This window comes from Molothrus ater, chromosome 7 (assembly GCF_012460135.2).
Source record: "Molothrus ater isolate BHLD 08-10-18 breed brown headed cowbird chromosome 7, BPBGC_Mater_1.1, whole genome shotgun sequence".
Lineage (NCBI taxonomy): Eukaryota > Metazoa > Chordata > Aves > Passeriformes > Icteridae > Molothrus > Molothrus ater.
Window position 1 is genome coordinate 5,393,933 of NC_050484.2, and position 12,058 is coordinate 5,405,990.

At 39.8% G+C, this 12,058-nt stretch overlaps 1 protein-coding gene across 6 annotated transcripts in view; it reads right to left on the reverse strand.

The window, feature by feature from the left end:
* Positions 1–12,058, reverse strand: part of DIP2A (disco interacting protein 2 homolog A) — a 79,264-nt gene that overhangs the window by 34,961 nt on the left and 32,245 nt on the right. For 4 of the 6 annotated variants that reach the window (XM_036387306.2, XM_036387307.2, XM_036387305.2 and 1 more), the window contains exons 4-5: positions 5,771–5,890; positions 1,194–1,439 (exon numbers count right to left, since the gene is read on the reverse strand). In XM_036387306.2, the coding sequence (XP_036243199.1) occupies positions 1,194–1,439; positions 5,771–5,890 (366 nt within the window). The remainder of the gene's footprint in view (positions 1–1,193; positions 1,440–5,770; positions 5,891–12,058) is intronic. The other 2 variants (XM_036387308.2, XM_036387310.2) reach the window with 1 other exon arrangement.

Consider the following 12,058-nt stretch of genomic DNA (forward strand, 5'->3'; position numbering starts at 1 on the left):
GAGTCATAAAAGTTTGCAGTGTAAGAACTGAGTCAGTTTTCATATTCTTGTGACCTAGGAAAATACATGCAGACAGGAAAAATGTCCCAACTGAACTGATACAGGCCATGCATGAATGTTACCAAGCTAGGAATGAAAACTGATAGAACATGGCAAGCATTGCAGACATGAGGAAGACCATTCTTATGTGAAAATGCCTTTTTTTTTTTTGCCAATTTTATCTTTATTAATATATTTAATAGATCAGCTCTTAAAGATCCCTGAGCTTCCTTCCTTCTAGATATTATAATTATTTCCCATTAATGAAATTTTAAACCTGCATACAGCCCAACATTCAGCTGCTTAAATGCTGGACTCTGAACTCTTTAGTAAGGCCTTGATTTTGCATACAAGGTATTGATTTTGTATGTTGTTAATTAAACAGTCCTGACAGACAGGTCTCTCTGGCCTGGGGCATGAGATATAACAAGATGCAGTGCTATATTTTGGGTATCTTTCAAGTTTTTACAACTATATTAAGAACTTCATCAATCCCAGTTAAGCTTAAAAGGTTAGCCATAATTGACTTTGTAATTTAAAGGAGTTAAACATAATTTCTATTAATCCATAATATGAAATCCAGAATTGCTCAAAGTGAAGCGGTGACAGATTATCTCTTTCTTACGTCTACCAAGGACAAAAAAAATTGCAAATTTCTTATTATTAATAAGCTTGGAAATGGGAATATGAAAAATTATGTTTCTTTACAAGTTTTGTACAGACAGTAAAAAATTTCCCTAATGATTAGTACCTCTGATTTTGTAACCTTCCCAAAGATTCTGTGTGTTTTTCTGTCTTTTGGGTGCTTACCAACTGAATCATATCGGAAATACACAATCTGACATTGTTTAGGGTAAATACATGCAGATTGGAAAGCATGCACCGAAACCAGGATTCCATTGAAATTGTGCTTTGGAATCCACTAAAACTGAACCTTAATTTCTTGGTAAAGCAAGCATTTTACCAAGAAGAACGCATGTTCAGATCTCATGAGCAACTGCCTTGGGGTACATACATACACATACCTACCTGGTCTGTGAATTGCACATTTTAAGGCCATTCACAGCTATCTCCTGGTGAAGACCTTTGTGTTTAGCCTTGCTTTGGGATTTGTAATCTGATTTCATTCCAACCACACCGGCAGGTTTACTGACCTATCTGCGTGTGTGCCATGAGATCTGCAAGCACAGCGGCAGCAGTGGTGGCAGGAGCTGTATTGGAAGCAGCAGCAGGTTTCCCTCCAGGATGAGATGAGGTGGAGGATGCAGAGGATGAGGTGGAGGAGCCCTGAATGACCCGGTTAAGCCAGGGCTCTACGTTGGAATGGCTCTGGAACGGAGTGGAGCCGATCCGCCCTTGCCGCCGCAACGAGCCCTCATCTTCTGATGCTGACGATGTGTCTGTGGTCAAAATAATGATGACAGGCCTGTAATGGGGGAATGGCAATGACCCAGCACCAGGAACACGGCGCCGGGCCGCGCTCCGTGTGCTCCGCGCCGCTTTCTCTCCTGCGACACAGGAGGGGTGTGCACCAAAGGAATGGGACAGCCACACACACAAATCCCTCTTGCTGCCCTGGGCTGGTTAACGGAACCACTTCTACACGTTAGGGCAGAACACACTTGGAGCCAAGTTTCCAAGTGTGTACCAAAGGAATGGGATATTCACACACACAAATCCCTCTTGCTGCTGTTTGCTGGGTTAAGGGAACAACTTCTACACATTAGGGCAGAACACACCTGGAGTGAAGTTTCAGCTACCTCCAACTTCTACACATTAGGGCAGAATACACCTGGAGTGAAGTTTCAGCTACCTCCGACTTCTACACATTAGGGCAGAACACACCTGGAGTGAAGTTTCAGCTACCTCCAACTTCTACACATTAGGGCAGAACACACTTGGAGCCAAGTTTCTAAGTGTGTACCAAAGGAATGGGATATTCACACACACAAATCCCTCTTGCTGCTGTTTGCTGGGTTAAGGGAACCACTTCTACACATTAGGGCCTGAACACACTTGGAGCCAAGTTTCAATTACCTCCAATATTTGGAATGACATGAGAGTTAAAGAAGGCTTCCACCTACAGCAGAAGATCCATGAGCATCTCATCCCATTCCTATTCCACTGAAAAAATATTTCTGTTCTGAACAGGTCAATTTTATCTCATCACACCTGAATAAAGCCTTTCTTATTTTGTTGTTGTTGATTTCCGTTTTTACTCTTTTTGAGGGGAAGGGAATTCTTCACTTTCCAATTGTTTTGAGAACTAATTCCTAAAAAAAAACCATGGTGCTCTGAAGTTCAATGAAACAGTTACTACAAAGCATGCATTTTAACCACATAAACTAATATGAATGAGTAATACACAGAAATGCTTAGTAAAGCATCTTTTCATTCTAGATGTACATTTGCTGCTGTTAGAAGCCTGACAAAGGGCTCCTAATTTAATTACCATCCAGTCACTTACAACTTTCCAGATGTTTCCCTTTGGAATCCTTCCTTAATTATTCTCCATCCAAGAAAAAAGGTAATTCTAAATATCAAGAAAATACATCCCTTGTGATTTTGAGTGAAAACCAGAAAGTCTTACCACAGAAAAAAATCCTGCCCTCATAAAGAAATTGCTGAATTTTAATGACTTGATCCGTTACATGCTTTATATAAGGTAAGGTGTCTGTTACTACACTCTAAGAGTCCCAGACAGGGAAATTTGGGTTGGTTACATCAGGAATTCTGCAACTTGAATTTTGGCTGTTTTCTTAATCCTCTGGACACAGAATTGTTCATCTAGATACAATTCCATATACATTTCTTGAAGCAACATTAAAAAAGCTACTCCTCATCTTGGGCAACACATTTCAGTTACCAGCTCTTTCATTTTCTGATTTTCAGAATATGTGCATTTCCAATAACTTCAAAATAATTTCTCTTAGGAGTCTAAAATCATAAAAACTAAAAAACCATTTCTTAAGAAACCCAGTATATTGATAGCATTTTCAAAGTTAAAATTGTGTATCTCTCATTATTCGACCTCCCTCATCAAACATGACAATTTTGAATAAAAATACCCAAACAACAGATCTCTGAGAAGATTCAGCTGTGATGCATCCCCATTCCTGGGTCCATGTGATACTTCCAGCCTGCTGCTACATTTGGAGTTTTTGGCAGCTGACTCCATTTGCTCCTGGAGAGAAGCCAAACCTGACCCACCTTGCTTGTAATCTTCCCTTTCTTTTAGGCAGAAAGCAAAAATAAATAATCCCAGGAATATGGAACAAGATGGGATTATGAACAGCCAGGAATTAAAAAAAACCCCAAACCAAACCACCATGTCTGCCATTTCTAATCACTTCAGAGGAAGAAACAGAACTACAGAAAAAGCAGGTTTCTCACAGAATACACACTGTGACAGTATCTCCTTACCCAGATTCGAGACAAATGAAATCTGGGTACAAAACTGGAGGATCCATGGTAAAAGCATTCTACTATCAAACATAAATACACCACGAAGCAGCAAGGTCACCCCAGCAGGAGCTCTGTGGCAGTGGCTAATCCATGGATCCTGGTGTGTGGTGACAGAACAGTGACAGAATGCTGTGTGCTTGGCTTCCAGCTCTTCCTGGCTGGGAGCTGACCCAAGACAGCCACAGAAGCCACCCCTCTTGGAGCCAGATTTGCAAGAAGGATCAGCTCCAGTTCTGATCACAGGAAATTCGTGTGGGAAGGATCAAACAGGACAAAACCAGAAGTACGTTCAAATTTTTGGAAGGATGACTGATAAATGTAGTTCCTTTACTGCCAGCCAGGAGCTGGATTTCAATTTAACACTGTGCTGAGAACCATGCACTCATAGAATGGTTTGAGTAGGAATATCCTGAGTTGGAAGGGACTCATGAGTCCAACTCTAGGCCCAGCACAGGAGCACCTAAACAATGACACCACGTGCCTGGGAGCATTGTCCAAATAGTTCATGAACTCCAGCAGGCTTGTGGCCATGCCCACCAGCTTTCAGCTCCTGGTATTGAAGGTGCTACTGCACCCTCCTCAATCCCAGTGTGAGCATACCTGGCTTCTTTGCTGACCACCTGCAGAGCCATGTTACATGATGACACTCAGCAGCACAAACACACAAAAACCACGCAGATCCCACAGTCTCATCTTGCTCTGCACACACTCACACAGCTTGGAGTGCAGGCTCAGGGGCCTGACCAGGCACTTGTTCCATTTACACACTACCAGCCCTTCTGATCCTATATCCTGCTGTTTTCCCCACACTTGTTCCTCCCTAAGTCTGCCCCTTTGCCAGTCTGCACTTCCTCACCCTAACATCCCATAACAAGACTCACACAGTTCTGAAATACTCTTGCCCTCACTGTGTCCCTCACCCCTCTGTGTGCTCCCCCCAATCCAGAAGGTGCTCTAGTGCTGATTGGTCTTGATGGCCTTCACACCTGGCCAGGAGGGCTGAGGCTCTCCAGGGACAGGCCTGGACAGGGTGACCCTTCTCAGAGTCCTGAACTTGCCTTCCTGCCTGGTGCTGTTCCCAGTGTCCCTCTGGGCTGGTGGCTCCTGGGACAGGGTGCCTCACTTGCCATACCCCATGCTCCTCTGCAGGTGAGCATGGCAGCTTTTATCACACAACCTAACATTCTATCCATAGCATCTCAGACTCTTTTTAAGTTGCTCAGAAAAAAAAGATACTTTAATAAAAATACTTACATATTTCTAGGCAAAAACATTAAGGGTCAAGAAAGACCATCTATAAGAACCCAGAGGATTATTGTTTATTAACTACTGAAATAATTGGAGAACTCACAAAAATAATATACTTAAGTGTGTGACCAGCAAACTAAAGTGGAATTCTCTTTAAATGGGAAGAAGAGAAAGAAGAAATACAGCTCAGAAAGCAGGAGGGCAGCATACCTGAACTCTTCTTTTAGAGAAGGGGGTTAAGAACTGGAAATGATGGAGAAGGGCAGTAGAAGTCAGTGTGCTTCTGCTCCTGGGCCACATTACAAAAGACACATACACATTCTCAAAATAAAACATTTTAGGCAATCTCTTCTTTGTACAGAAGACACTGGCCTCAAACCATTTGGCTTGCTAGCACAATATGTTGTATGATTTTCTTCTAGAAAATTCATTGTGAGACAACAGAAGATTACCTTTTCCCCCTAAAATTAAAGAAGGTGTTATGCCATAACCAATCTGAACAATTACAGTGTATTATTCCCTGACTGTTTCAATCTGCTCACCACTGAATAGCTGAAACCATCTGATGAGTGCTCTGCAACTGATGCAGTAACTTAGTGCTCTGGTATTTTCTTCAGCTTTTACAAGAAGAATCTTCTGCAGTTTGAAATGAGGTATTTTCAGCTCTGACATGCTTGCCTAGATTATCTCCTCTGAGTGAGATATGATGTAAGAGAACATACTTAATGCATAAAGGGCACCTGCTCTCTATGACTGCTTTCATGTGGACACTATCTCTAGATGAAACTCGAAAACCATGAGGAAAAACATCACAGCAGAAATCCAACCAAGACCTGATTCCTGGGAAATACAGCCATGATATAGAACTCCAGTGCAACCTATTAAAAACTTAGGGCAGGGACACCTCCAGCTCTCCCAGGCTGCCCAGTCCAGCCTGGCTTTGGGCATTTTCTGGGATGGGACAGCCACAGCTTGTCTGGGCAGCTCTGTAAGCTCTCTGTGTTCACTCAGCACGTACCTGGAGGCGTGTAAGTCTCTACTGAAGAGTGCACCAGGACAGAGCGTCTCTTCGAGGGCATGGGCATCTTCCTCTCTTTATATTTTGCAAGTGCTGCTTGTACTGCCTCAGTGTGGACATCTAGATAGAAAACAAACAAACAAAAAGGTCAGAATTGCAGTTAGTCAGGAGGAATGAATCAACATCACTGCCTCCAGCTCCAATCCAGTACAGAAGCAATGGTTTCCAAAGCTAAGGAAGAATACAAGCAGGGGCAAGTTGATGTAGTTTCCTCATAAAATCAGCCTGAAAAAGCTCTGTGAGTAGCAATTTGAAGACCCCCCTGAAATAAACACTGCAGTTATAGAGTACCCAGTATATGTTGGTTTTGAACTATCAGTTATTTTCATTTGGGGGGGGGGGGAATTTCAATGCAGAATCTGTAAATTTGCAACAGCATTTGACTCTTCATCCTCAAAATCCAGGAAGGGAAAAGAAGTGCAAGTACATGCATACTTGAAGTTCTCAGAAAACAATGCCAGCAATAAAAACCAGAAAAAAGATGCCAATGGACTTAATGATTTCAGAGCTATTTTCCAACTCTAACAAAATTCCATGATTCTATATGAAGAAAGGAAAAGACACGCAGAGCTTTCACCTTCCTGAAAGTAAAAATTATCCTAAGAGGCTCAAGGGCTGTATTTTAACTTTTCTAATTTTTAAGCCAAAACTGAGATTAAAGAGGAATTCAGTGTTCAATCAAGACCTTGCTGCAGATAAAATTTAATGTATTCCAGTGATTTTTCAGCAACCTTTTCTCTTTGACATCTACATTCCAATAGTGTCAAAAGCTAAAACTTATGCAGGAATAAAATTCATGAGAAGTGAACAGATGTTGAGGAGGAATGAGGCAAACCAAAAATATACTTTTGACTTACCACCAAGACTCAAACTCATGAAAAGCACAATACATCATATACACACTTTTACAATGGGCTGGTTGTGGCTTAGGAATGGCATTCTCCAATCCAGTATTCCCTCTCAAAGCAATTCAAGACAGTCACTGCTCACTCTCTTCCCCCTCTCCCTGCTCTCAGTGGTAGGATGGAGAGGAGAATTACTTGGAGGCACAAAAGGCAAAGACCGTGGGTTGAAGTAAGAACAATTTACTGAAAACAGCAATGAGATAGGAAAATCAACAGTAACAGCAAGACCCATGACAGAGAGTACAAGGAAAGAATTGCTACTGCTGAGTGTGGCAACCCCTGTCAATAGACAGAACCCAAAACAGGACAGAGCCCAGGAGTGAGGACGTGATTCTGCATTGGGCTGACCACATTTCTTTTACATGGAAACTGCTGTATAAGGTTTTCAGAATTTAACTACTCAATTGGAAAGAAAACACATTCTTTCAGTAAGTATCCATCTAGTCTTTTGCTATGATTTAAATATGTAACAGGTAGACAAATTTGAAGGTATGAAACTATTTGTAGGTATGTAAATGTGTATGAGAGACATATAATTACACAATTTACATATAATATACAATGCAACATAATTGTACATATAATTTTGTACATATAATATACAATGTAACTCTATCCCTGTACCTACAGGGATTTACCTTAGTGATGACTACAGGATCAGTATTTTACAGTATCATCTTCTTTTTTTTAATTTAAAAAGTACCATTTCTGTACTGGCCCTGAGCCCCCTTGGGTCATGCCCAGCACAAGGGCATTCCTAAGGAACATGCCCTTCAATCTGGCCAAATGGATTCTACAAAATCACAAGAATTCCTGAGTAAATGGTCCCAGACACCAACCAGTTCTTCACAGCAATAACATCACTTTTCAGTCTGCAGCTCCCTGCAGATCATCTGTTCAGAGCAGCATTTAAAATATGTATACATGCAAATATACTATCCCACCTGTGTTCCTACAAGACTCAGGAATGTACTAAGTAGATGCTTATCTCAAAGAAGAACTTTTTGTGCAACTAACATGGGAGGTTCAAAGATGATGATGTTATGAGAGAAAAATATTAAGAAGGAAAAAGAAAAAAAAAACTCAGTAAAACCTCTACTCTTTTATACAGTAATTTTTTTTTTGTCCTGGTCCCCTTGTCAGATTTTTGCTCCTGTCCTTCACACCAAGGACCTAATAACAGATGTTTTATAAATTAAAAATTTCCCTTTGCTTATGTCTGCCTGTCTCCTTCTCCATTTCCACATCTAGGCTTATTGTCAAATCTTGGTTTCTCCTGATCCTTAGTTTTAGTTATAATTGTCCACTAATGAAGTTTATTCCCACAGATATCCAGAAGCAAACCTTTTATGTCCCCAAATTCCAGAAAGTTTAAGCAGCATTCAACGTCAAGGTTGTTTTTGGAGCCTTAAAAGTAGGGAAAAAATGTCCATTCTGCAGGACACGTTTCCTTGGCACAATTTCCAGCCAAAACCAAGCTGGGATATTTCTAGAAAGAGACAGTAACTGTGAGATGCAGTCACTTCCACCATGCCTACATCTACATACAATTTAGAAGACATTTTTGTTGCATTAACATCTCATAACAGCAGGGGAACATAAATTGTTCTCCAGAAAAGGTCTTCCAAAGAGCAAAATAACACAATATCTGTAGTCGCCATATAAATATATGAAGCCATTAAATAATGTGGCAGATTAAAAATGAAAGCATTCTTCAACAGCTGTGCATTTTGGGAATGGAAAGGCCTAGTTGGAGACAAGGGTGTGCTGGGGCTTTTTAACAAAGCAGAGCAGGGCAGGTCATAACATCACACAGATTTGTGGGAGCAAGCATGGGAACTACTTTTTATTCCATTTCCAGAGGGCAAAATCACTACCACCTCATCCTCTAGCCCTAATTCCCACCCCAAAACCTGGAACAGACTAGATTAACTGATAAAAATGCAACCAGGAGACAGTCAGGATGAATTTTTATTCTGTTCCATGTTTTATTTTTACAGCGCCAATTTAACTCATCATTCCCTCTACACTCATTAAAATCTATTCCTGGCTTGAAATCTTTCCTATAATATCTTGTCCTTGGACATCAGCTGAGTAGGAACATCCTCTCTCATCCAAATCAATGAAGTAATTGCTTTCACTTCCCTGGAACACTTTGTTCCTATTCCACTTTTGCTTTAAGAGCTTTGCTACATGATGAAACACATTTCAATAAAAGAAGTAAAAGGAATGAAATAATTTTAAAGAAGCAGAACACTTAGGGTACAAAAATTCATTAAGTATAGTATAAATTATTAGTATAAATTAAAGTTTAACTGGATATTGGAATTGCAAAAAGAAACTCTCTACCACTGTCTGTTACTTAAATTCTTCAAAATTTACTGTGAAAGTGATTCACCGCATAAGAACTGTGGAGTTCAGGTTTCTTCAGGGAATTAATCACTCATAATCAGACCAAATGTGTCACATTTCTGAGAACAGGGATCACAAATGCTCAACAGTGATCACTGGAAGTGATGAACAGCAAGCCCAGTATTTCATTAACACAAAGAATACATGTGCCAAAGTGAGGGAACAAACCCATATGCTGCCATCCAAAAAGCAGAAGAAAAAGTCTTGGAGAAGTATTTCTAAGCTTTTGCACTTTATTAAGCTGCAAGCAACCATCAACAATTAATAACTTATAAACATTTTCTCCTTCTGCTGTAGTAAACCACGTAATCTTCTCTCCAGTTCTTTGTATCTATTTTCATTTTCTTTCTTTCCACATGCCCTTAAAAAAGGATTAGGGAGGAAAACTAAAATAGTTTGTGGACTATAAATCACCTAAACTCTTACAGCTCCTAAACTGTTCAGCTATTAGAAGAGCACTTCTCTTTCCTATTTGTAGTCTCTGCTCATTTATCAGCCTCTGATTCCTGTCCCTGCCTCAGGCACAAGGAAGGAAGAATTTCTACAGTAGGTTGAAGAAAAAAAAGACATTTTTAGCCTGACCAGTGTCCCTGCTACTCATGGATTTCAAAATACCATCAAGCAAAGCAATAGCACTAGGTAGGTGGGATGGGGAGAGGACTTGGAAAAAGGTAAAATCCACAGGTTGAGATATGAACAATAATATCTGAAGTAAATTAAAATGTAATAATGATGATGATCATAATAAAAATAATAATAATGTACTTAGAACAAGAATAATAAATATGAGCATTATTCTCATTGTAAATCCAAATACAGTACTGTACCAGCTATTAAGAAGAAAATTAACACTATTTTAGCTGAAGCCTGGACAGCAGGCTTGGATTTATCAATAGTATTCACTGTTGGAATTTTTTGGATACTATTTGTTGTTTGAAGATAAGTTATCTGGGCATGACAAAAACATACAGTTGATTTAAATACAAAACTCTTCTGTGAAACTATTTAAAAATGTGCTTACAAAGAGTAAAAGATTAATTGTATGAAAAGATAAATTGTTTCACTTACTTGCTTATTTTAAGTAATTTATGTTGATGGTTGTAAAGTACCTATAATTGCTCCAGAAAGAGATCCTGTTTTAGGAAAAGCTGCATTCTCCCCTCAACAACTACTCTTGAAAAAGACATAGGAGAACTGCTGAGATCTGAAGCAAGGAAAACAAGAACCAAAGACTGGAAGGAAAGAAAGAAGAAGGAACAACACAGCCTCCCTTCCCCATAACAGTCTAAAGAAAGGTGTGACATTGAGGGAAGGAGGCTGAAGCTGGTTATCCCTCACAACAGTCCATGTGTGTCAGCACACAGGGAAGCCAAAAAAGGCACCAATATCTCTTTGCTGAGATAAAGAAGCCAATCATTAACACAGTACATCTGAAGTTGTTTTTTTTTTTAATTACAGCATAGAAAGGGGAATATGTACTGGCATCCAAAAGCCATAGCTACATTTCCTTACACAGACTTAAATAAGTTTAACCTAAACAGAGTCAAACAAAACCATCACCATTTGCTGTTGATACCATCTGAGCACATTAAGCCTTGTCATATATCCCTAATGGGAGAAAGAAAACCAATTATGTGTGCTGTAACTAAGAACTTCGCAAATTGCCAAGTAAGGAACTTGTTCTAGGCAGAAATATTGAATGAAAAATTAGTTTGTGGAGCTGTGATAGGAAACCACAGAAGGACATGGCAGTCCCCACCAAGGACTACCTCCCAAGGATTTCCTGCTGTAGTTGTGCTCTTCTTGCAGATTTTTAGTTCTGTTAGCTTAACAATGGCACATCTTACTCTAATTATTTTCTATGTTATACTTTCCTATAACATATTTCTATAATTTAATAATTTAAAAAATATTTTTGAACATGTCATCATTTAGCTAATTACAACACTTTGCACTATTCCCTGGCACTCAGAAGTTTCTTCTCTGTGTAGCTGAATGCAGGCATCTTTCCCTAGAGTCTGCATATGTCCACAGAATATTTAAGAAGTCTCATTCATGATTCAGTTAGCCCTAAGGAATGTACAAGGCACAGCTGCTCCAACTCTGGAGCAAGGTTTTCCATATCAGCAGGGCAAACAGGATGCAATAAAACCCTGCCCAAGCAGTGGCAAGAGAAGGTGACCCAAGAGCAGCCACCTATTAAGGAGGTGCAGTGCATGCCATCACTTACACTTCTCATGCCCAAACCCAAGACGTGGAATTACCCTGCACAACAAACAGAAAAATATCCAGCTAGAAGTCCCAAAGCATTTAGGAGAGAAAAGCTTTCAAACACCTGTTTTTCCTGACTATTGTGACAAGGAATTTCACAGGGAAATGGTGCACTTCAACCACCTGAAAAGTAACAATGGGAACAGGATGCTATGAGGATATCAGTATTTTCACACAATTTTCCAAAACAGGTTTGTCACTGTAGTGTCCACTTAAAATGAAGTAGAATATCCATTGTGATATTTCCCTTTTTTGTGCACTTGCTTTAAACCAGGAAATATTAGAAAGAAACTACAACAAATCTATAACCTTGCTTTAACAAAATAACCCAAACAAGCAAGCAAAGAAATCCTCCAAATTCACACACTCTAGCCTCCAAAATTTTTACCTAACTGTTACACAGACTGGAAACCCAATTTTGTTTTCTTAGTAAATATGAAAAACCTGTTGAGCGTGGTAAAATTCACAACAAGAAACACATCAGAAGACAGGCCTACAGTCTCCTTCCCTTCTTGCATTTCCTCCAGGCCGAATTCAAACAAAACCACTCTTGAAACAAAACCAAAAGATCCTTGAAAAACATTCATTATCTCTTCCCTCCTTGCAAAGCACTGCACCTTTCTGTGTGGGTGCAGGTACC